The sequence below is a fragment of the Palaemon carinicauda genome, chromosome 28 (genome assembly GCF_036898095.1).
Source record: "Palaemon carinicauda isolate YSFRI2023 chromosome 28, ASM3689809v2, whole genome shotgun sequence".
Lineage (NCBI taxonomy): Eukaryota > Metazoa > Arthropoda > Malacostraca > Decapoda > Palaemonidae > Palaemon > Palaemon carinicauda.
Window position 1 is genome coordinate 4,680,558 of NC_090752.1, and position 25,936 is coordinate 4,706,493.

Here is a 25,936-nt window from a genome sequence, read left to right on the forward strand (position 1 = left end):
GGGATCCATTATTACCCCACCAACGAAGTTGGAAGGAGGTTATGTTATACCCCCGTTTGTGTGTATGTGTTTGTTTGTGAACAGCTTCCTGAACACAATTTTAATTGCATAGTAATAAAATTTGCAGGAATTAACTGTTATATAAAAAGATGGAAATTATTAAATTTTGGAAGGTCAAGGTCAAAGGTCAAGGCCATGATCAAGCAAAATGTCCAATTCACGCAATCAGCCATAAGTTTGGACATCGTTGTCACAGAGACATCAAACTTGGTTCATATTTGAGTATATGAAAATCCACACCAATTAATACACGTTAAGGTCAAATGTCAAGGTCAAGGTCTAGAAAAAGTTCGAGAAATAAGCTGCCGCGGCGTTCTGCACTCTACTGAGTGCCCCTCTAGTTATTACTAAGCTACAACCCTAGTTGGTAAAGCAAGATGCTGTACTGCCAAGTTAGGAAAAGAAACAGAATAGTGAATCTGAGTGTACCCTCAAGCATAAGAACTCTAACCCAAGACAGTATAAGACCATGTTACAGAGAATAGAGTACAACCCATGTATAAGACCATGGTACAGAGAATAGAGTACAATCCATGTATAAGACCATGGTACAGAGAATAGAGTACAACCCATGTATAAGACCATGGTACAGAGAATAGAGTACAACCCATGTATAAGACCATGGTACAGAGAATAGAGTACAACCCATGTATAAGACCATGTTACAGAGAATAGAGTACAACCCATGACTAGAGATGAAGAGATCCATCCTCTTTCGAACTTATTAGTCCCCCTGTATAGCATGGTCAGTCACTAAAGTCAACTTTCTCCATCTATTTCTCGATCTAAAGTGATATTCTTATCTAACCTAACCTTTAGGAAATCATATGCCTATTTCTTATCTGAAATAGGACCTAGCATCGTGGAATTATTTTTTTTTTCAATATTTCAATTCGAATGCATTTCCATATGTCCATCCTTTCCGAGAAATTAGAAGTAAAATATAAATTATTTTTAATAAAGCTTAAAGTTTATAAACAGAATGCACAGACAGCGAGGTACATGTGCAGGTCTATCCAATACACAAGCCACTAGAAGAATTGGAATACCAAGGCCTACATGGCTGAGGATTATGAAGCGTGAAGTAGGGGATGATGAAAGGATAAGTATCGATTTAAATACTCAAGATAGAGACGACTGGTGAAATCTAACCGAGGCTCTTTGCGGCAATAGGCGTAGGAAGAGATGATGATGATCTAATTCACATAAAGACATTCATGGTACAGGCACAGACCAGTATGGTTAGTTGCGCATCACAAGTATTGGTAGGCCTACTGGAAAAAAAGTTAAAAGAGCCTTCTTTCTTAAATGAAGACCAGTTCGCATTTTAAAAACATACTAGAAATACGAGATACCTTCATTACAGCTATAATCACAATCCAACATTTATATATGTACATAAAAAAACCCCCATATATATACAAATATGGATATTATCATCATTATCGTTACTAGCCAGGCTACAACCCTACTTGGAAAAACAGGATGCTACAAGCCCAAGGACCCCGACAGGGAAAGTAGAATAGTGGGAAAAGGAAAAATCAAATAATAGAATAAACTATATATGAAAAGAAATTATTAAAACATAAAATACTTAAAGATCAGTAACAACGTACAATAGACCTGTCATATATAAACTATGAAACAAGATTTATCCTATTATTATTATTACTGTAACTAGTCAGATACCATCGTTAGTTGAAGAAGCAGGATGCTATAAGCTCAAGGGCTCCAATAGGGAAAATTAGCCCACTGAGGAAAGGAAATAAATAAATTACATGAGAAGTAATGAATAATCAATATAAAGTTTCAATATCAGTTACAACGTTAAAATAGATCTGTCACATATAAACTATGAAGAGAGACTTGTGTCAGCCATTTCAACATGAAGCAGGTTCCGTTAAAACCTCTGTTGTTGCTTGAAGAAACTTAAAGTCGTCTCTTTAATAGGAGACTCATCCTTGAGAAGGAGGAAGTCCCTCAAACCAACTCAGCTGGTTTTACTGACCTGGGAAATGTAATACCCCTGCTATGATGCCACTCGCAAGAAAAAAAAACAAGTTCTATTGGTATTTAAGGGAAAAGCCCTTGGACTTATAGCATCTTACTTTTCCAACTGGGGTTGTAGGTTGGAATAATAATAATAATAATAATAATAATAATAATAATAATAATAACTGAATGCCACTCGGTGTGTGGCACTTGGGAGCTGTTGAGGTACCCTTTAACTGAAATAATCCACGGGCTTGTTGGGCATTCAGTAAATCAAGGAAGCGAGTGAAAAAGACTTGGGCATCTATAGGAATTGGTGTGTCGGAAGATGATCAAAATGCTGCTGACATCACATCCCTGGAATGATAGAACACCTTATAGGCCGATGTATAGAGTTTCTGGATCAAACGGGAGACGAATGGGCATTAACCAATGTGTAATGATCCTTTCTGCCACACACCAATTCCATTCTGTGCTCCTGGTGATTGAGAGTGTCTGCTACATCATTTCTTTAGTTGAAATAGATCTTACATACATCTCTGTAATGTTGTCAGATGCCCTGGTGTGTATCTGCTTTCCCAATTACCAAGGGTCTGTGAAATAAAATCCCTTTGCCAGTAGATGTAAGTCACAATGGTGGAGTTCTTATTCTACAATGCTACCAAGTGATATAAAACCTGTTGGAAAGATAGCAAAGGCGTTGCTTGGACGTTTAGTCAGCTGAGAGCTGGTGTTTTACAGTAACCTAACCTAACGTAGGGCTTTATTCCACTTGCAGAATTCAGCATTACCAGGCAAAACTAGCCTTGGATTATGCCACTGTTGAAACTATTCCCTCACAACATGCCCAACAGAGATAACAGTATAACAGCCAAATATGAAATTTGCTGGTACAGTATACACATTAGTCCTAAAGATTCACTTAAACAGTGCAGGCCTATACCCTTCATAATTCCTTTGTGAAAAGCTGATCAATGTCAGCTCTTAACGAAAAATGAAATTGCATAAATTACTTTAAATATTTCGCTGGGAGCCTAATTATAGTACTGTACAAGCAATTAAAGCACTTCAAAACCATAGTACAGTAATGCCTCATGACAGGAAATTAACTTGTGCCATAGTGGCTTTCGTTCCATGAAAATTTTGTATCATGGGTAGCGTTTTACATGTAAATAGCCTAATCCATTCCAAGCTCTACAAAAACACCATATGAAATTTTATAACAATGATAAAAATCTTCTAAACACTATGGAACACAAACATTTGGATCATTCAATACATAACCTCACCGTTAATACTGTACCTACAGTAGAGTAATGTAATCAAAAATGGAAAATAAAGAAACAAAAAAGTGGAACCTTACCTTACCTCTGGGCGGCAGAGGAGGACAGACGGCTGAAAACATTAACAAGTGGAAGGAAACGTGAACATTTATCTTTACCAAACACATTATGTACAGTAGCAAATGGCAGAAAATATTAACACTTAATTTGAAAAACTTGAAATAATTTTTTTTTCTTATTCTATTTTTTTTTTACTTCACATTTTGTATTTTTTAAATTTACACTACGTACACTAATCATTTTCTTCATCTTTTCCACTTTACTATTTTTATTTTGGATCACTCTGAGCTTCCTCATCGGGTGCTACAAAAGGCGTCTTTAAAAGATAACTATCCAAGGAAGCTTGTTTCTGCCAGCTTCGTAAAATGTTTCTGAAATAACTCAGGCAAACGTCATTTATGTACTCAAAAGCACGACCTGTGACGACTTTTTCTGGGCGTCTCTTTTCTACAAGAGCTGCCATTTTATGGTAGCCAGCTAAACCCTCCTTAATTTCTGCCGTTGTCAGAGGGTTATCCTCCTCCTCGTCGCTGCTAGAAAACAGTCCCTGAATGACGTTTGGTTGCATGGCCTCCAACTCCTTCAGGTCATCCGTTGTAAGCTCCTCTTGGTTCTCCTCGAGAAGCTCATTGATGTCATCCTCATCGACTTTCAGACCCATGGACCTCTCGAGTGTAAGGATCTCGCCAATCAACTGATTCCGCTACACATTTGCCTACGTCGAATCCCTCGAAGTCTCGTACTTAGACGGCATTAGGCCACAGCTTCTTTCATGAAGAGTTCAAGGTGTGCTTTGAAACCTTCCACCACGCTTAATCAAAGACTCGGAGGCATATCGCAACATCGAAATGCTTCTTTCAAAAATCACGCAGTGTAAGATTTGTGCTGTCAGTGATTTCAAAACATCTCTTGAACAGATATTTTGTGTAGAACTTCTTAAAATTCTAATTCACTTGCTGGTCCATGGGCTGGAGAAGAGGGGTGGTGTTAGGCAAATGATAGAGAACCTTGATAAACGAATAATCTGCTAAGATATCTTCCTCGAGGGCTGATGGGTGAGCAGGGGCATTGCCCAAAACCTGCAGGCATTTCAGGGGAGGTGCTTCTCTTCTAAATATTTTTTCATAACAAGAGTCTTGTTACCCAGGCTTTGGTATTAGCCATTCAAATCAGCGGAAGCTTCTCCTTGATCACTTTGTGGGTCTTGAAGGCTCGAAGAATCTCAAGAGGGATACACCAGCAGGGACTTTACCTTATAATCCCCATTGGCATTTGCACAAAATGCAAGGGTAAGCCCGTCCTTCATAGGCTAATGCCCCGGGTAGCTTCTTCTCTTCCACCGTGATGTACATCTGACAAAGTATTTTCTTCCAAAATAGCCCAGTTTTGTCACATTTGAAGATTTGCTGGGAACTGAGCCTTCCTGGAGAGTCAACTCGTTGAACGTCTTCACAAAGGCTTTGGCCGCTTTCGTGTCTGAGTTTGCAGCCTCCCCATGGTGCACCACCGAAGGAACACCATACCGTCTCTTGAATAATTCAAACCACTATGCAACCCTGTGAAGCTTTGAACTCTAGGGGTGCCTGCTTCGATGTCCCTTCTCCTCCGTCTTCAGCCTGCACACACACAAGATCAGCGAAAATGGCGCTGGCCTTGTTGCATATTGTCGTCTAGGTGATCGTGTCATCAGCGACCTCCTTGACCTTAATCCACACGAAAAGCAGTCTCTCCAATTCATTATGGACGTGGCTCCTCTTGGTGGAGAAAATTGCCACACCCTAAAAAGGTGTTACTGCTTTGATGGCTTTCTTCTGTTTAAGGATAGTTCCTATCATTTACACAATACAGCCACATTATTTAGTGTCCATACTTAACCGCAAGCCAGCCTTATACTTCTTGATTATTTCCATCTTTGTCTCCATCAAAAGCATCCTCTTCTTCTTTCCCTTCGCATCAGCAACTTTCTTGGGACTCATGGCTAATATACTAACGTAATATTACAACACGATACAGTACAATAGTCACGAAAGAGAAATCACAAACACAAAGTTAAAGAGTACAGTAGCGCTGCTAAAACGAAATGGCCGAGGAACGCCATTGTATAGATGCAAGATGGGATACAATACAGTAGATGTTGACCAATAGGAGAGCAGGATCTTATGGCAGTAACTAGCATCAGAGTATCAGAGTAGGGAGATAACCAAAGGGAGCACGGGAGGATGGTGGCAAGTTTACGGCTGGGGGCACGCGAATTTCAAAATCAGTCTTGGAAGCGATCGAGCGCTCGTACCATAGCTTGTTTCATATCATGGAAAATGTTAAGTGTTATGAGTCGGAAAAATCTTCGCATCTCGTTTAGTATCATGGAAATTTCGTGAAGCTTTTGTATCAAGAGACATTACTGTACTAATGTTGCCAAAACTGATCATTTCCTTTGTTAAAGATGCCTTTTCTTCCTGCAAGAGGCAGTACCAAATGCATTATTCTATACAACTAACAAACTAGAAAAAATCTATTAACTGAAAAAAATTTATCGACTCAATTGCTAAACTTATGTTGATTAACTGCTAACATCCATACATTTTGTCATCCTTCTCAGAAAGTCACATACGCCTCCCTCTAGGCTAGCCTTTTATGAGAAAGTTTCACCTTTAAAAAGTACATATACTGTATTCCACAATACAATCTTTCATACACAAACTAATTACATTTCAGTGAAGGTTGAATTTAGTTGTTATTGTCATCAATGACATATGAGGGCATTCCTACACAATATTCCCACATGTGGAAATATTTTTCTATGCTATTAGCTAACAGTAATATGAAGATTACCGTTATCTATGTAACAATATTTGCGGTAATTTTGCTCATATGGAGCCTCTCTGAAATCAACTTTTATTACCTACCTCATCGGACAGATAATTTTATTCTCAGCATTTATCACCCCTCATACTATATATATGCCCCATAAATGTAACATACCGGTATAAACAATAGCATTTTGACAAGTCTTATCTTGGAAGATATTATCATAAAAAATGCTTAAAACACCGGAGACTTTGTAGAACGTCAGGCTTTGCAAATGTCAAAAGGAAAAAAAGGATTTTTCCATTGTATTTTCTCAGGAGGCATCTGTAGCCGTCATACTACAAAGACCCTCCATAGTTAATAAATACTATTTAATAATTTTTTGGTCTTTTCTCCACCGTGGCTCGCAATTTAATATTATCTCCATACTCCTCTATTCAGGCAAGAGTTAGGCTACATGTTGCGTTACGCAAGTTAGCCATGTGGCTGAATATTTTAACACTATCTTATTTATCTACTCATTAAAAAACATTGACTTGAGCCAAAAACGGTTAACGGATTTATTCAACACACTAAAATCTACCAGAAACAAATATGTTCATCCTTCAACATGAGGCAGACCCACTTTAGCACTAGCCACCTGTTGAGAGTTAATAGGTCCTTTGACTGGTCAGATAATATTACATTAGATCCCTCTTTAGTTACGGTTCCTTTTTCCTTTACCGACACATACACCAAATAGTTTGATCTATTCTTTACACATTCTCTTCTTTCATCATACACTTGACAACACTAAGATAGCAGAACAATTCTTCTTCCCTCAAGGGTTTAACTACTGAAATGTAATTGTTCAGTGGCTACTTTACACTAAATAAGAGTAGAAGAGACTCTTTAGCTACAGTAAGCAGCTCTTATAGGAGAAGGACACTCCAAAATCAAATAATTGTTCCCTAGTCTCTCTACAATGGTCTTCCACTGTCTTGGGTTGGAGTTCTCTTGTTTGGGGGTAGGCCTACACTCAGGCACACTATATGTTTTCTTATTTCCTATCCTCACTGGGCTATTTTCAGTATAATTATAGTTTCAACCAAATTCAGATATCTATTATTTCTTTACTGTACTTTTTCTCATATATCTTTTAGATGATTCATATGCAAAAGTTACTTGAATATTCTGCAAATTAAGGGTTACGGAAATATTTACCGATGAAGTTTGCAAAAATGCTAATTACCTCAGAAATACTAACCCAAGGGGCTAACCCCGTAGCGAAACATAGTCCACTTGCCATAACATAGGAGCAATGAGATAATGTTTAATCGTGAGCATACGGCAGAGCAAAAACAATAAATATTAGCTCAATTAAGTAACGATATGATGAAAACTACTACAAACGACTCGACTCCATATAAAATGGGAGGGAAAATCACGTTTTCTATGCGGCCGGAAGTCTAGTATATAAATCCTGAAGTGTCTTAACCATGTTTCATTACTATTATTAGATTTTGATTACAGTAACCTTTTTTATTACAATGATTGGTGTGACAGCTTCTCTTATTTTACCCTTTTCTGTATTCTCCCACCCCTAAACCGCGATTTTACGACTGTGGAACCCCATTATTATTATTGTCATTATTAATGTTACTTGCTAAGCTACAACCCTAGTTGGAAAAGCAGGATGCTATAAGCCCAAGGACTCCAATAAGGAAAAGAGCCCAGTGAGGAAAGGAAACAAGGAAAATGAAATATTTTAAGAACAGTAACAATCAAATAAATATTTCCTATATAAACTATAAAAGGTAATTGTTTACTACACCATGCTCTCCATTTACTCCAAAATCATGCAATCCTGCAGTTCTCATCTTCTTGTACAGTAATTAGGTGGTTATTTAAATTCTGGGAAAGCAATAATTAGCAAGATATGTTGAGGAAGGGGGAAGGGGTTATAAAAAAAAAATAGCTGTTTCCTCACCAAACGACTTGGAACTAACATGTCAACAGTCAACCAAACAGAACTCGTGATGCCAGCGTACATCAACAGAAGTTCCTGAGGCCAGCGTTCATTTGATATACTGTATATTCAAAATATACTTAATCAAAAATAGAGTGATTACTCGAAAGTGTCACTATTTGTAAATTGCATATTTTATGGACACTTTTGAGTAATTAATCCATTTTTAATTAAGTATATTTTGAATATACAGTATATCAAATGTACGCTGGCATCACGAACTTCTGTTTATGTACGCTGGCATCACGAATTCTGTTTGGTTGACTATGTTGACATGTCAGTTCCAAGTCGTTTAGTGAGGAAACCGAGCTATTTTCTTTTTATAACCCCTTCCCCTTCCTCAACATATCTTGCTAATTATTGATTTCCCAGAACTTAAATAACCACCTAGTTACTGTACAAGATGAGAACTGCAGGATTGCATTATTTTGGAGTAAATGGAGAGCGTGGTGTTGTAAACAATTACCCTACCAAAGCGGTAAATTTGTATTGTATCACAGGGTGTGATTTCGAACAGAAAATATATGTTTTCCTGTAGTAAATAACGAGATTTAACCGAATTTGACCTTCATTTCAACCGCAAACAAACAGATAATCCAATTCGACTAACTTTAAGATGCCGAATTTGTTTCTGTTAGTACGGATGAAATGAAGGTGAAAACCGGTTAAATCACGTTATTTCCTACAGGAAAACATATATTTTCTGTTAAAATGGTTAAATATAATTACTGTTGTCGTAAATGTTGTGTTAAAATATTTAAATATAAGCACTTGTTCAACGGTGTCACTTCCCTTACGAATGTACTGCGAATGATAACATTAGCAACGTTACCATTGATACACAGTGTTACAAATGTTCACGAATGGTACACAGAGTTACCAACGGCACGATGACATTACTAACGATAGCAATGATAGATATTTCCATACGTATTTTAAATAATTTGTCCATATAAGTTTTACTCAATATATAAAAAGTACTAAAAGGGCACAGAACCTAACAAACCCACCTAACTTAACCTAGTAGTATGACAGGTCACAAACCTCAGGTATTTACTGAAAACGGTAAAATTCTCCATGTTACGAATGATACACAGAATTACCAGCGGTACGGTGACATTACTAGCGATAGTAATGATAGATATTTCCATACGTATTTTAAATAAATTTTCCATATAAGTGTTACACAATATATAAAAAGTACAAAAAGGGCACAGAACCTAACGAACCCAACTAACCAAACCTAGGAGTTCCCCGGTCACAAAACACATATAATGACTATTGAGGAATGACTTACCTTTATGAAAAAGACGACGAAACTTGCGGGTCACGGGAGGGTGAGACTGACGGCTTAACTCCTATGACTAGGATGAGGATGGTTGTGGGGCCAATGTTTATGTAAAAAGTGGTTTGCAAATAATATTATCTTCCATGGGGGTAGACGACTTTTTCCCAAAAATGTATCTTTATAAGAAGTAACGGTATAACCACAACGACGTTTCTTTTTAGTTTTAGTTATGTTGGATTCGGTATTACAATAAAACACGTGAATGACTTTCCTGTAAGATAAAAAAGAACGGCACTTGGGGCACTGTAAGAGTTGAGGAATTATGTTGTGTGATTTCAGGAAATTATCAACATTGGCTGAAGAATCATAAAAATCACCATGGGATTTAGCAAATGCTTTTAGGTACGGAATACTGCAGCCGTTAAAAGTTTCTATAAATTCCTCCATCGCAAAATACGGAAAAATAAATCTCACTTGAAATGACGGACACCTTACCAGGACAAAGGTTTCAAGGGTAAAGGGATTGGTGGAAGGCGTATGAACAGACCACTCAAAGAGATAAAGGAAGGGGGGGTAGGGAAATACCAGTTGACAACCCCCTTGTGTAAACTTTGAATGCGTATCGGTTCGTGATTGGCTAAGGGAGAAAGGACGGAGTCTAGAGGGTAAACATGAATGAAGTAAATAGGGAAACTAGTCCAGAGAAAGTAATTATGTGAAACCGTGGAGTGAAAAGGAAATAACAAAAGAAATATAAACAATATAGAAAGATAAAATGGAATGTATGATAAATAATATTGAATAGGAATATAAAATGAGATGATTTTACCATGAATGAACTGGATAGGGAAACTAGTCCAGAGCAAGTATTTATGTGAAGCCGGGGAGTGAAGAAGGAAATAACAAAAGAAATAAACCCAATATAGGAAGATAAAATGGAATGAATGATTAATAATATTGAATGGGAATATAAAATAAGATGATTTTAAAAGGTAAACGATAATAAAAGGAGTTATTGGAGGGGGAAAAAGCTTTCTGCACAGGGGGAGGGATATTTGCGCAGGTCGAAAACTGGTATGCACGAACGAACGTACATATGGGTGCTAATGTTAGCATGGAATGCTAACATTTGATCTACATCAGACGTTGGCAGCACTGGTTACTGTATTTTTTCATGAAATAATCTTTGCAACGGCGCCTCCAAAGTTTATCCAGTTATACTGTTTTGTATTTTCCTCCGATAATAATACATTCAAGAAGGTAATGTATAGAGAAGAAAAGGCTTGTTTTACGATTATATATCGTTTCCCCAGTGTGTTTTCCCCACCCAAAACCCCGAGTTCCCACTGGGGGTCCCCCATTATCGTAGGATATAGATACTGTATATATATATTTCTGAAACTATACATTTGCGACGGGAACGAGTGTCATTTTCGAAGAGAGCGTAATTTTTTCTATAAGAAAAAGTAGTTGTTTTCCTAGGTTACATTGCCCTGTAATACACTACAATAAAACCATAAAAGCTTTAAGAAAACAAGAGGAGGAGAAATAAGATAGAATAGTGTGCCTGAGTGTACCCTCAAGCAAGAGAACTCTAACCCAAGACAGTGAAAGACCATGGTACAGAGGCTATGGCACTCCCCATTATTGTAGTTAAGGGGGAGGGGTCCTGTATCTGTAAACCTGACTATTTGCGGCAGAAATAATTATCAAATTCCTTGAAAAGACGCTATTTAAGCTAGAAAAATTAGAATTTCATGTGGGATATAGGAGCCTGGTTGAAACTCTAATTTTACCCAAATTTCTCTGTTGGACTACTGAGGCATATAATTTAGTATCCTGCTTTCCAAAATATGGTTGTAATTAAGCTAATAATAATAATAATAATAATAATAATAATAATAATAATAATAATAATAATAATAATAATAAAATATAGCCCTATTATCTATAACTTTGAACTAAAGTTGGTAAAATTATCTAAAGTTTTCTAAATATGGCCCTGTCACGTCATATTCCAATCATAAAAATTAAAATGTAAATTATTTACAGGAACTCAATAAGTATACTTACTTTGGTGCTTTATAATGAAACGTGTAGACAAAAAATTTTCTATGTTCTACACATGTTGGCCAATAAATGAGGATTCTTTGAAGTTTGTAAGTCATTCACAAATACACCATAACATAAACAATCAAAAACTAAAAGATTTGACAAAGCGTCTGTTGTATTAACTCGTATTTTTTTTTCATCTGTAAATCCTATTGCGTAATTTTTCAAGCATTTAATAATAGAATAGATAAGATCAGAACCTTGTATTTTAAATGCATTGTATATAATAAAATTGTCAATAAACCGAAAAGATTTACTGATGCTCATTTGATATTATTTTTTTTTTATTTCTTTTGCAAAAGAGGGAAGACCAAAGGGGAAGCCTCTGTAATATTAGCTCTTAATTTTTTATCTGTAAATCCTATTGCGTAATTTTTCAAGCATTTAATAATAGAATAAAGATTATTAGAAACTTTGATTTTTTTTCTTTTTGCAAAAAGGCGAAGCCTCTGTTGTATTAGTTCGTAATTTTTCATCTTTAAATCATATTTTGTAATATTTCAAGTATTTAATAATAGAATAAATATGATTAAAAACCTGCATTTTAAATGCATTGTTGTATAATAAAATTATCAATAAATCGAAAAGGTTTACTGATGTTCATTTGATATTATTGTTTTGTTATGATTGTTATGTGTGACACTTCGAGTGACAGAAATCGTAAATTATCGGGTGTCGCCAAAACTCTATATCACAGTTACTTGCTAATTAATGTGTAAAAGTGAAATACCTCTCCATAAAAGATAAATTTGTGCTGCTAGAGTCGTAAATTCAATCGCTTGTCTGAATATTACCTATTTGTTTGGTCAGAGAAAGCTGGTTTTCAATGCCATTTCTACCCATTAAGGTAAGTTCCTTTTCTCGTATCACCGTTATTTATAATCATATTGGTAGCCACTAGGGTTTTAAAGCATTGCCAAGCATATTTCAAGTTTGCTGATATATTTTGGGGCATTTGGGAGCCTTTGTATATCAGCGGCCAGTTCCCTACGAGTTCATTAGAAATGGATATCAATTAATCTAAACTTTTCCCCCTAACCTAACCTACAAAGCCATGTCCTTACCTACTTAACCCCCTTATTCTTATAATAATACATACAGTTGGCTGCTATCATACATACACCCCTACATTTTTATAGAGAAGTATAAATCATTTTTGCCATGTGACTGTAAATGTTCAGGCCTACCACCCAGTCAGAATTCTTACCTACTTCAGTGGCAGCTATCTATCACCACTGCTCTGTTGCTTTGGGGTTTTACTAATTCCAGATCCTCATTTCGAAAAGGAGGAAACGCGTTAGAAGATAAGTGTCAATTTCGAAAAAAACTTTTGTTTTTCTATAGAAAACACCTGTTTTTTAGTAGAAAAGCCTTTTCCATCCATAACTATAATAAAACCACACGTTGCTTTTATGAAACATATTTAACTAAGGATTAGGAATTCTCCGAGGCCTAGGCTCCAACTCTCCTGCCATTCTTCATATCTCGCAACTATGTTTTATGTCTAGAGTGTGATTCATGAAAAATTGAAGTTATCTATTTTGCAATTTACCTGTCAACTTACTTACCGTATAGTTTACAAAGTCACTATATTCAGGGCTATCTTTACTGTTCCCCTAGTTGATGTGTAGGCTATAGGCTTTATTATTATTAGCTGTGGATATGTACGGTTAGGTTGAAAATAGATAAGATATCTGTTGTTAATTGTTCTATAGATGCTTTGCTCAGTGCTGCATTTATATAGTTATTGTTGAAGTAGTTCAGTAGTATCATTCAAACTCTAATTTGAATTGGAAAAATATTGATATAAGATAAATAACATTATTTCATTCTTTGATAAGTTAATGGAAAATATTATTTTGGTATAAGATTGGGTATACTGTAATTGATACAAAGTTAATTAAGTCTTTTACAATCCTAAAGATATTTCGTGGCATCTGGATAGATTCTCACAAGCTGTAAACACATTTCCATGATTTTTATACTTTTCTATTCATAACCCTACATACTATAAGGATTTATTTACATAAGTTTTATAGTCTCATTCTGTAGATCATCTAAAACTGAATGATCTTTAGTTGTACGTATAACTATACATGATGCTAAGAATAGTATAGGTATAGTATTATCAGGGATAGGTCTTGATTTTAGCATCAAGGGATATTTCCAGTATTCATCTTAATTAGGGTTAAATAAGATATTGTATTCGTATACATCCTTTTATTACAAATTAATATCATAATGCAGTGTAGTATTAACAAAATAAATATACAGTATGGCTAACACTTTACGAGAAACATATATGCCCTGTAGTTTTCAAAAAAATGTATGGAGGCTGATACTTGTATCTTCGGTATAACCCACTACGATGAGATTTTATCAGCAGGAAACTCGATTGTCAATTCTGTACATATCAATGATATCTATGAAGGTGTGGATTGCATAATATCCCCTTCTAACCTTGTACTGATTATTCTGTACTCTAAGGCATAAAAAGAAGTAAAACTGCTTAGAGATGGAAAACTTATTTTTCTTTTTTATATATACATGCAAATACTTATATTTCATACATCATATATACATATATCTATACACACACTCACTTGCTCACTTTTACCGAAGCATTAACATCAGTGAAAAAAAGTCATAAGTAAAAGATTTTGCTTAGATCTGGAGTTAATAGCCATGAAACATTGATTGTTTTTTCAAGTTTATGGAAGTTAACCAAGATGGACTATTAAGATTTGTGAGTTATACTGCCACAGTAAAGTAGTGCAAAGTTAGTCACGGATGCTTAGCATGATTTCAGTTTTTTTTATAATTTTTGTAAATAGAAAATTATGGAATCTTGAAAATACCTTGTTTGAAGATTACAGGTAACCTTGATGGATTTGCTATAGCATTAAGCAAATTCTATCAAGAATTATTTCCACTATTAGTAGGTTTAAATTTTATACTTTACCCTGAGCAAAGCACAGGCTCTTCTTGTATCAGTAGTCAGTAAGTGGAATTGATTCAATAAATCATTTTGGGTCTGATTAATCTAGTGTCCTATCATTAGATGATATGATAAAAGTTTTTTTTAAGTAAAATTGAAGATAGTGGCCATCGGCCTTTGGGTGCACTATCATTCGGATCTTGAATATTACTGTAGTATCTCCTATGTATTGCAAAACCTGTCAACCTTAATCTAGGTACACCGGACTTGATTGAAAAGTAATTACATCAGTGTAACCTTGTGAAATTACTATCTTCAAAATTGGTATGAAATAGTACACAATCACATTCATGTAACCTAGAGGCAAACTGTGGCGTTTAAAAACTCTAAACAGTTGTGTCGTGGCAAGTCTATTCAGTTACTCGACAACTTTTGTATGTTATTCTGAAGATGGATATTTATCTTGTGCATATGAACTTAAGCTTGTGATATATTTTCACATTCTAATAATGTGAATATAGTTTTAATTCCAGTTGGGTATGTTGTAGGTAATTGTATGTCTTCATAAGTCTGTAAACATGGAGGAGGGTCCTTTAAGTACAATACTAATAACAACATTCGAATCTATATTGTTTTTAGAAGAAATTACTTTGGAGTGAATGTCGAACGGTATTTAAAATAATCTGAGATGGGGAAATAATTTGTTTAATAAATATGTTGTGTGGTGCCAAGACTATAGATAAATAATGAAACGGAAAATGTAAAAGTATATTATCTAGAATTACCCTAAATTTAGTGGCCATGAACTGGCCTCGACCAAAGTCATAGGCCAGAGAGCTCAAGGCAGAGTCTGTCTCACCTCTATCCAAGGCTGGCCTCAAAACCTCCAGCATGCTGCTAGGTTATATGCCCTTTTGAGACTGGGAGTCAGCTAGGGCGTGGGCAAAAAAAAAGTAATAAGGCTGAGGGCCTTCCATTTTAAAATATTTATTTTTCTAAGTCGTATGGGTTGGTCAGAACCCTGATGCTTCAGTAACGAACGATGGAAGGATCGTTGTTACATTTCTGCTGATGGAATCGTCAGACAACATTGTTCCTGAAATAAAAGTAGAATAAACATAACTGGGAGCAAATGAAACCACACACATTTTATATATACTGTATATAGCAATTGAAAACACACACACATTAATGCCCAACTGTCCACTATGCTACCAAACTGATGCAACAATTTTGTTACTTCTTGAAAATCAACAACTACTGTATAACCTAAAAAAAACTGTGGGATGGGGGTAGGAAATACCATCATTGCACCTTACACAGTGCACTATTGGCATTTTTAATGGCCTTTGGAGCATTCCTTCGGCTCCGAGTTGTACTTGCTTTATATCCTACTTTAACTCCGTTATCACTTCCTTTTTTCCACCTTGCTATACATCCTCTTCTAACATTTACCTCATAGTAACTGCAAGGTTTTTCCACTGTTGTATGCCTCACAGGCCATAGTGCATGGATATATATTTGAATCTACAGCAGATGTTTACCCTATATTTTACATGATATCAGTAGCCTTATTAACCACTTTAATCGATTTCCTCGAACTAGGATCTATGTAAGGAGTTAAAATAAGATTCCATGTTAGGGTTTGAACCCCTGCATGTGGGTAGTGTTATTAGTGCACTCCACATGGTGCATTGCAGGCATTACTAAAGGGTCTTTGCAGCATCCTTTAGGCTTGTTTCACACGATCAGTTTGATGCTGCATGGTTTAGTTCGTGATATTAAGTGTCAATGAAGATCAATAAGGCCCTTCACATGCTAGCCGCTCGGAAGAATTTTTGAGCTGTGATTTACTAGCCGTGGGCACTGCTAACCCACACGGTTCCAGTGTAGCAATTTATAGAAATTACGAGGCTGCTAGGGGAAATTCTGTCGTATGAAGACCTGCCTCCTAATGAGCGAAAATTTTTCCCTGCAGTAAAATCCTCTCATGTGAAGCGAGCCTTAGGCCTGTATATGTCCCCACTTCTTTAGCCGTCTACTTTACTTCTCTCCTCACTCCATTTCTCATAGTTTGATGTCTAAACTCTTATAACATTTAATCAATTGTTAGTTTGTAGAAGTTTCTGCCTGTTACATATTGGTGCTAGGTGGCTTTCCTGGCTCCAGAACTGGGTTATACGGCCCAAACTCGATAATTTCAATCCAGTCCACATATGGTAGTAAGAATGAGAGTAGTGCTTAGTCTACTGTCTGGATTCAAGAAATGTCAAAAGTAGGTGTGGCCAGAATGTGAGGAATTGAGAGTATTTGTTGTTATTGGGGTATACTGTGTATATATATATATATACAGTGGTCCCTCGGTTATCGCGGTTAATGGGGACCGAGACCACCCGCGAAAACTGAAAATCCGCGAAGTAGCGGCGCCTCTTCAAAAATGCTTAAAAAAATGTATATATACCCCCCTGTATACAGTACACTATATAGAATACGGGTAGAGAGAGAGAGAGTGAAATTCATGTTATAACAAAAAAAAAAAAACTGTAAAATATGTTGTCTGTTTACAATAACAATTGAGGGTCTAGAACACTGTTCTACCGAACAATTTACTTGCGAACAACCAATTATCGTTATCAGCTTTCAAAAACAAGCAAACACTACAACTAGCTAACATAATTAGTCCGTCGTTTTGCGCAACAAATTAACATTTATAATTTCTATTTCTGGGGGTTTAAGATTACAGTTAATACATAAATAAAATTGTACCATACCATATAGAAAATGGGTGTAGAGAGAGAGAGAGAGAGAGAGAGAGAGAGATTCGTGTTAAACAATCAAACAATCAAACATTTAACTTACCTCTTACAATAAGTTCTTCTAAGCGTAGTTGATGAAAAGACCTGTGCAGTACGATGAGATGATAACGATGAATGACTGCACAGGGGCATGAAGAGCTTTACTGCTCCTCGGATGACGCTGCAGACGATGCAGGAGAAGCTGCAGGAGGCGGCGTAGTGGCTGCAGGAGGTGTCGTAATGGATGCAGGAGGAGGCGTAGTGGCTATAGGAGGTGGCGTAGTGGCTATAGGAGGTGGCGTAAGGGATGCAGGAGGCGGTGTAGCGGCTGCAGGAGGATCTTCTTCTGGTTTTTTGCGCATAAGAAACATCGTTATTGGGAGTTGTGAACGTTGTTTTTTTTTTGTCGATGAAGATGCGCCTATAAACAGCCATGACGTCATCAATACGATTGCTGAATTCGACGGCTCTTACCATGTTGTCATCCATTTCTTTGGCCCTTTTTTGGAGGTCTTTGGCAACATTGAAGAGGTCCTGTAAATTATGCAATGTAAGGCCACCTTCTTCAGCTTCGTCACCTTCGTCACTAGCAGACTCGTCTTCCTCCTCACTCGCCGATTTGGTCATTTCCTGTAGGTCCTCCTCTGTCAGTGGGTTTGAGTGGCAGTCGATGAGATTGTTAATTTCATCAGCCGTCATATCCGAGAAGCCTTCAGTCTGCACCAACCGAGCCAGCCTGACAGCCTTATCAACGGCAGAGTGATGTATTTCGTTAGGCGTGAAACCCTCATAGTCATGAGTGATTTTGTTTGGCCACAATTTCTTCCAGCTGGAGATGAGTGTCTGTTCTTTCATGTCCTTTAGGGCATTCTGAATATTAGCCAGACACGTAGCTATGTTGTAGTCCTTCCAATAAGCTTTGATGCTGAAGGTCTCGTCGGTCTCTTCAATGGAGGAGATGAGACCCTCCATTGTTGACTTAGTGTAGAGGGCTTTGAAGGCACTAATAACCCCCTGATCCATGGGCTGTATAAGGGAAGTGGTGTTGAGGGGAAGGAACTCCACCTGTACCCCTTCATAATGCAAATTAGTTGCATGACCTCCTGCACAGTCCATGAAGAGAACCACTTTAAAGGGCAGGCCCTTTTCAGCCAGGTAAAGCTTTACCTGTGGTATGAAAGAGTTAAGGAACCAATCAAGTGTGAGGGCCTTGGTGATCCATGCCTTTTTATTGGCCATCCAGTACACTGGCAGTAAGGCTTTGTTCTTGTTTTTCAATGCTCAAGGATTCTGTGACTTGTAGATAAGGCCGGGCTTCAGCATGAATCCTGCAGCATTGCCACACATGAGCAGAGTCACTCGATCCTTGTGAGCTTTGAAACCTGTCTTTTTAAGTTCGTCCTTGAAAAGAAATGTTCGGGACGGCATCCTCTTCCAGAAGAGGCCTGTTTCATCCATATTAAAGACTTGCTCCGGGACATAGCCATTTTCTTCTATTATTTCCGGAAACACATCCTCAACATAATGCCTCGCTGCTGCTTCGTCTGCAGAGGCTGCCTCTCCATACAACGACACACTCTGAAGTCCGAATCGCCTCTTAAACTTATCAAACCAGCCCTTGCTGGCAACGAAAGTCATACGTGGTCGTCGTGGGCTAGTCTGGCTTGAGGTACCAGGCAGAGGATCATCTTCGTCGCCGTCGTTTTCTTCCTCATCTTGAACGTTGTCGTCGTCACCACCCTCAGGCACCATAGCATCAAACAAAGTTTTAGCCTTACTTCGGATCATGTTTGTATCCAGGGTGATTTTCTTCTCCCTACAATCATGGATCCAAATAGCCAGTGCATTTTCCATTCGCACCATGGTCTTATTCTGGGTGTTTACAACCCTTTTGGCATCTTTCGTGAAAGATATTGCAGCAGTTTTGCGGATGTTCTTCTCTTCCTTCTTTATGTACCGTACCGTGGATTCATTAAGGCCATATTGTCGGGCTACGCTCGCATAGCTATTTCCCGCTTTCAACTTGTCCAATAAACTCACTTTTTCGTTAATTGTTAACATCTTTCGCTTTTTCTTCGGTTCACTAGATGCACCAAGGGATAAAGAGCGTTTGGGAGGCATCACGAAGGGCTTCACAAAACTTTTACACTTAAAAAATCACCGCGAGACAAAGACTAACTAACCGCGATCTATGGCGTGAAGCGTATACGAGAAAAGCGTGGAGCGATGGGCATCGGGAGAAGCTTGGGCTAGTGAATGGGCCAATGGGTAGTCGAGTTCTCAGCGAGTGCTGGCCAATCAGCTTGCGTTTATGCCCGTGATGCTTAGCGTATACAGACGTGCATTTCTTTTAGTTTTAAAATTTTGTAAAATGATGCAATTACTAATTCTAATTGAATATTTTGTTTTCAAAATTTGTAAAATAATGTAATTTCTAATTTTAATTTAATATTTTTCATTATTATTAATTTTTTAATATTTTTTGATATTTTTAATTTTTGAATATTTTTTAGACAAGCGAAGCTCTGAACCCGCGAAAGTTGAACCGCGAACTAGCGAGGGACCACTGTATATATATATATATATATATATATATATATATATATATATATATATATATATATACATATGTATATGGAAAAGACGATGGATTGATGAACTAAGAAAGTTTGTGGGTGTGGGACTGACATAAAAAGACCACAAACAGACCTGGGTGGAAAGACGTGTCTGAGGCCTTTGTCCTACAGTGAACTAGCAACGGCTGATGATGATGATCGATATAAACACTTATATCTTTAATGTATTGCTTTTCCTTTGCCAAGGGTTAACACCAAGTTTAACCGATCTAATTTCCAACTAGTATCTATAGGGTGTGTATGTTAGTCCTACGGTGTTTCTTTTTTCCTCGCTGGTCACCCATCCAATTACCGACCAGACCCAACACTGCTATAGGGTGCGTATGTTAGTCCCACACCTTATCCTTACGTGCCGACGGTGTTTCTTGTTTCCTCGCTGGTCACCCATTCAATTACTGACTAGACCCAACGCTGCTTTACTGATATTTCTGTTATACATATTTATTGTGGATTTCTTATTAGAGGCTTTGAAGAGCAAGAGTCAGGGTTGGCAAAAGCTATTATTATTATTATTATTATTATTATTATTATAAGGAAATACAAATAAATTTTGAGTTTAAATCAACTTACGTACCTGCAATACACGAAGTAAGGAAACTGGCGCAGCTTCCTGCGATCATTGCTCTCACAACGATGACAGCCATGTCGTGTTTCCTCTCCGGCGCCAGGGAACCCAATCCGCCCAGCACGATGCCAACTGAGCTGACGTTTGCGAAGCCACAGAGGGCGTAGGTGGATATCAGCTCGGCTCGTTTCTGTGGAGTACGGGGGATTTGTTATTATTATTATTATTATTATTATTATTATTGTTGTTGTTGTTGTTGTTGCTATTATTATTATTATTATTATTATTATTGTTGTTGTTGTTGCTATTATTATTTTTATTATTGTTATTATTATTGTTGTTGTTACTGTTATTATTATTCTTATTCTTATTTTTATTATTATTATTATTATTAATATTTTTATTATTATTATTATTATTATTATTATTGTTTTTATTATTATTATTATTATTATTATTATTATTATTATTATTATTATTATTATTATTATTACCTTCGCCAACTTCGATGCGAAGGATATATTTTGATAGGCGTATATTTGTGTCTGTCTGTGTGTGTTTGTAATTCGCATACCTCCAAAACTATTTGACCGAATCTCTTGAAATTTGGTGGGGTGATTGGCCATGATGCAAGAACAATTTGATTACATCTTGGGAGTGATTGGGTCAAAAGTCAAGGCCTAGGTCACGAAAAGTTCAAAAAACGTCTTTGTTAATTACTTACCGATATCGCTCCTGCTTTGACTAACTTAGCGAGTTCATCGTAAGCTTTGAATTCGTTGATGATTGTCTTCATGCCAATCAACTCCCCGACCATGTGACACTCGGACCATGTCACGCCTAGAACCCACGCCAGAGGCATGTAGATGTATCCGAAAATATTCTGAAAGAGACGGAAAAAGTTATGTATCCGAAAAAGGGGGTAATAGTTATGTATCCGAAATTATTTCGATAAAGAGGGAAATAGTTATGTATCCTAAAAAGAGGGAAATGGTTATGTATCCGAAATTAATCCGAAAAAGAGGGAAATAAGTATGTATCCGAAATTAATCCGAAAAAGAGGGAAATAGTTATGTATCCAAAAAAGGTGGTAATAGTTATGTATCCGAAATTATTTCGAAAAAGAGGGAAATAGTTATGTATCCAAAAAAGGGAGTAATAGTTATGTATCCGAAAAAGGGGGTAATAGTTATGTATCCGAAAATACTCTGAAAAAGAGGGAAATAGTTATGTATCCGAAATTATTTCCAAAAAGAAGGAAATAGTTATGTATCCGGAAAAGGGGGTAATAGTTATGTATCTGAAATTATTTCGAAAAAGAGGGAAATAGTTATGTATCCGAAAATATTCTGAAAAAGAAGGAAATAGTTATGTATCCGAAATTATTTTGAAAAAGAGGGTAATAGTTATGTATCCGAAATTAATCCAAAAAAGAGGGAAATAGTTATGAATCCGAAAACATTCTGAAAAAGAGGGAAATAGTTATGTATCCGAAATCATTTCCAAAAAGAAGGAAATAGTTATGTATCTGGAAAAGGGGGTAATAGTTATGTATCTGAAATTATTTCGAAAAAGAGGGAAATAGTTATGTATCCAAAAAAAGTGGTAATAGTTATGTATCCGAAAATATTCTGAAAAAGAGGGAAATAGTTATGTATCCCAAAAAGGTGGTAATAGTTATGTATCCCAAAAAGGAGGTAATAGTTATGTATCCTAAAATATTCTGAAAGAGAGGGAAATAGTTATGTATCTAAAAAAGGTGGTAATAGTTATGTATCCGAAAATATTCTGAAAGAGAGGGAAATAGTTATGTATCCGAAAAAGGTGGTAATAGTTATGTATCCGAAGTTATTTCGAAAAAGAGGGAAATAGTTATGTATCCGAAAAAGGGGGTAATAGTTATGTATCCCAAAAAGGAGGTAATAGTTATGTATCCTAAAATATTCTGAAAGAGAGGGAAATAGTTGTGTATCTAAAAAAGGTGGTAATAGTTATGTATCCGAAAATATTCTGAAAGAGAGGGAAATAGTTATGTATCCGAAAAAGGTGGTAATAGTTATGTATCCGAAGTTATTTCGAAAAAGAGGGAAATAGTTATGTATCCGAAAAAGGGGGTAATAGTTATGTATCCGAAAATATTCTGAAAAAGAGGGAGATAGTTATGTATCCGAAAAAGGGGGTAATAGTTATGTATCCGAAAATATTCTGAAAAAGAGGGAAATAGTTATGTATCCCAAGAAGGTGGTAATAGTTATGTATCCGAAGTTATTTCGAAAAAGAGGGAAATAGTTATGTATCCGAAAAAGGGGGTAATAGTTATGTATCCGAAAATATTCTGAAAAAGAGGGAGATAGTTATGTATCCGAAAAAGGGGGTAATAGTTATGTATCCGAAAATATTCTGAAAAAGAGGGAGATAGTTATGTATCCGAAAAAGGGGGTAATAGTTATGTATCCGAAAATATTCTGAAAAAGAGGGAGATAGTTATGTATCCGAAAAAGGGGCTAATAGTTATGTATCCGAAAAAGAGGGAAATAGTTATGTATCCGAAAAAGAGGGAAATAGTTATGTACCCGAAAAAGAGGGAAATAGTTATGTATCCGAAAAAGAGGGAAATAGTTATGTACCCGAAAAAGAGGGAAATAGTTATGTATCCGAAAAAGAGGGAAATAGTTATGTACCCGAAAAAGAGGGAAATAGTTATGTATCCGAAAAAGAGGGAAATAGTTATGTATCCGAAAAAGAGGGAAATAGTTATGTACCCGAAAAAGAGGGAAATAGTTATGTATCCGAAAAAGAGGGAAATAGTTATGTATCCGAAAAAGAGGGAAATAGTTATGTACCCGAAAAAGAGGGAAATAGTTATGTATCCGAAAAAGAGGGAAATAGTTATGTACCCGAAAAAGAGGGAAATAGTTATGTATCCAAAATTAATCCGAAAAAGAGCGAAATAGTTATGTATCCGAAAATATTCTGAAAGAGAGGGAAATAGTTCGGATTAGTCAAATTTTGATGTAGCTCTAGGCTAAGCGACTATTTATAGTCTCTGTTGTGTGTTCCGAAGATAATAGCTTCGTAGCTCAATATACATTTGTTTGGCATTTTAGTAGAAAACTTTTTTTTATTCGTTTTGTTCAACACGACACACACATACACACAGACACACACACACACACACCATATATATATATATATATATATATATATATATATATATATATATATATATATATATATATATATATCACTAACACTCGCGATTTTAATCACTGTCAATATCAAACACAATGGCATGGTTTCGGCTAAGAGGCATAGGTTCGAATCTGCCTAGCCCGAAGCTGTTATCATAAATGAATTTCCAGTGGATATACATTCCCAAGGGTAAAATTCGATATTAAATGCCATTATGGTTTATTTATATGTATATATATATCTATCTATCTATCTATATACCAAGGCACTTCCCCCAATTTTGGGGGGTAGCCGACACCAACAATGAAACGAAACAAAAAGGGGACCTCTACTCTCTATGTTCCTTCAGCCTAATCAGGGACTCAACCGAGTTCAGCTGATACTGCTAGGGTGCCACAGCCCAACCTCCCACATTTCCACCACAGATGAAGCTTCATAATGCTGACTCCCCTACTGCTGCTACCTCCGCGGTCATCTAAGGCCCCGGAGGAAGCAGCAGGGCCTACTGGAACTGCGTCACAATCGCTCGCCATTCATTCCTATTTCTAGCACGCTCTCTTGCCTCTCTCACATCTATCCTCCTATCACCCAGAGCTTTCTTCACACCATCCATCCACCCAAACCTTGGCCTTCCTCTTGTACTTCTCCCATCAACTCTTGCATTCATCACCTTCTTTAGCAGACAACCATTTTCCATTCTCTCAACATGGCCAAACCACCTCAACACATTCATATCCACTCTAGCCGCTAACTCATTTCTTACACCCGTTCTCTCCCTCACCACTTCGTTCCTAACCCTATCTACTCGAGATACACCAGCCATACTCCTCAGACACTTCATCTCAAACACATTCAATTTCTGTCTCTCCATCACTTTCATTCCCCACGACTCCGATCCATACATCACAGTTGGTACAATCACTTTCTCATATAGAACTCTCTTTACATTCATGCCCAACCCTCTATTTTTTACTACTCCCTTAACTGCCCCCAACACTTTGCAACCTTCATTCACTCTCTGACGTACATCTGCTTCCACTCCACCATTTGCTGCAACAACAGACCCCAAGTACTTAAACTGATCCACCTCCTCAAGTAACTCCATTCAACATGACATTCAACCTTGCACCACCTTCCCTTCTCGTACATCTCATAACCTTACTCTTACCCACATTAACTCTCAACTTCCTTCTCTCACACACCCTTCCAAATTCTGTCACTAGTCGGTCAAGCTTCTCTTCTGTGTCTGCTACCAGTACAGTATCATCCGCAAACAACAACTGATTTACCTCCCATTCATGGTCATTCTCGCCTACCAGTTTTAATCCTCGTCCAAGCACTCGAGCATTCACCTCTCTCACCACTCCATCAACATACAAGTTAAACAACCACGGCGACATCACACATCCCTGTCTCAGCCCCACTCTCACCGGAAACCAATCACTCACTTCATTTCCTATTCTAACACATGCTTTACTACCTTTGTATAAACTTTTCACTGCTTGCAACAACCTTCCACCAACTCCATATAACCTCATCACATCCCACATTGCTTCCCTATCAACTCTATCATATGCTTTCTCCAGATCCATAAACGCAACATACACCTCCTTACCTTTTGCTAAATATTTCTCGCATATCTGCCTAACTGCAAAAATCTGATTCATACAACTCCTACCTCTTCTAAAACCACCCTGTACTTCCAAGATTGCATTCTCTGTTTTATCCTTAATCCTATTAATCAGTACTCTACCATACACTTTTCCAACTACACTCAACAAACTAATACCTCTTGAATTACAACACTCATGCACATCTCCCTTACCCTTATATAGTGGTACAATACATGCACAAACCCAATCTACTGGTACCATTGACAACACAAAACACACATTAAACAATCTCACCAACCATTCAAGTACAGTCACACCCCCTTCCTTCAACATCTCAGCTTTCACACCGTCCATACCAGATGCTTTTCCTACTCTCGTTTCATCTAGTGCTCTCCTCACTTCCTCTATTGTTATCTCTCTCTCATTCTCATCTCCCATCACTGGCACCTCAACACCTGGAACAGCAATTATATCTGCCTCCCTATTATCCTCAACATGTGTGCGTGTGTGTATATGTATGGGGAAGATTCAAGTAGCTAATCCTTATCATGTGCTCAGTAATACCATCATCTGTAATTTCTCATGT

At 37.0% G+C, this 25,936-nt stretch overlaps 1 protein-coding gene and 1 long non-coding RNA gene across 2 annotated transcripts in view; one reads left to right on the top strand and one right to left on the bottom strand.

Moving 5' to 3' along the window:
- Nucleotides 1-12,253: 12,253 nt before the first annotated feature.
- Nucleotides 12,254-25,936, top strand: part of LOC137621436 (uncharacterized) — a 64,358-nt gene continuing 50,675 nt past the window's right edge. Inside the window, exon 1 of the long non-coding RNA XR_011040232.1 lies at nt 12,254-12,458. This is a non-coding gene — a long non-coding RNA (uncharacterized lncRNA). The remainder of the gene's footprint in view (nt 12,459-25,936) is intronic.
- Nucleotides 13,823-25,936, bottom strand: part of LOC137621435 (uncharacterized transporter YutK-like) — a 42,352-nt gene continuing 30,238 nt past the window's right edge. Inside the window, exons 11-13 of the mRNA XM_068351731.1 lie at nt 21,270-21,428; nt 20,555-20,735; nt 13,823-15,645 (exon numbers count right to left, since the gene is read on the bottom strand). Coding sequence (XP_068207832.1) covers nt 15,563-15,645; nt 20,555-20,735; nt 21,270-21,428 — 423 coding nt within the window. The 3' untranslated portion in view covers nt 13,823-15,562. The remainder of the gene's footprint in view (nt 15,646-20,554; nt 20,736-21,269; nt 21,429-25,936) is intronic.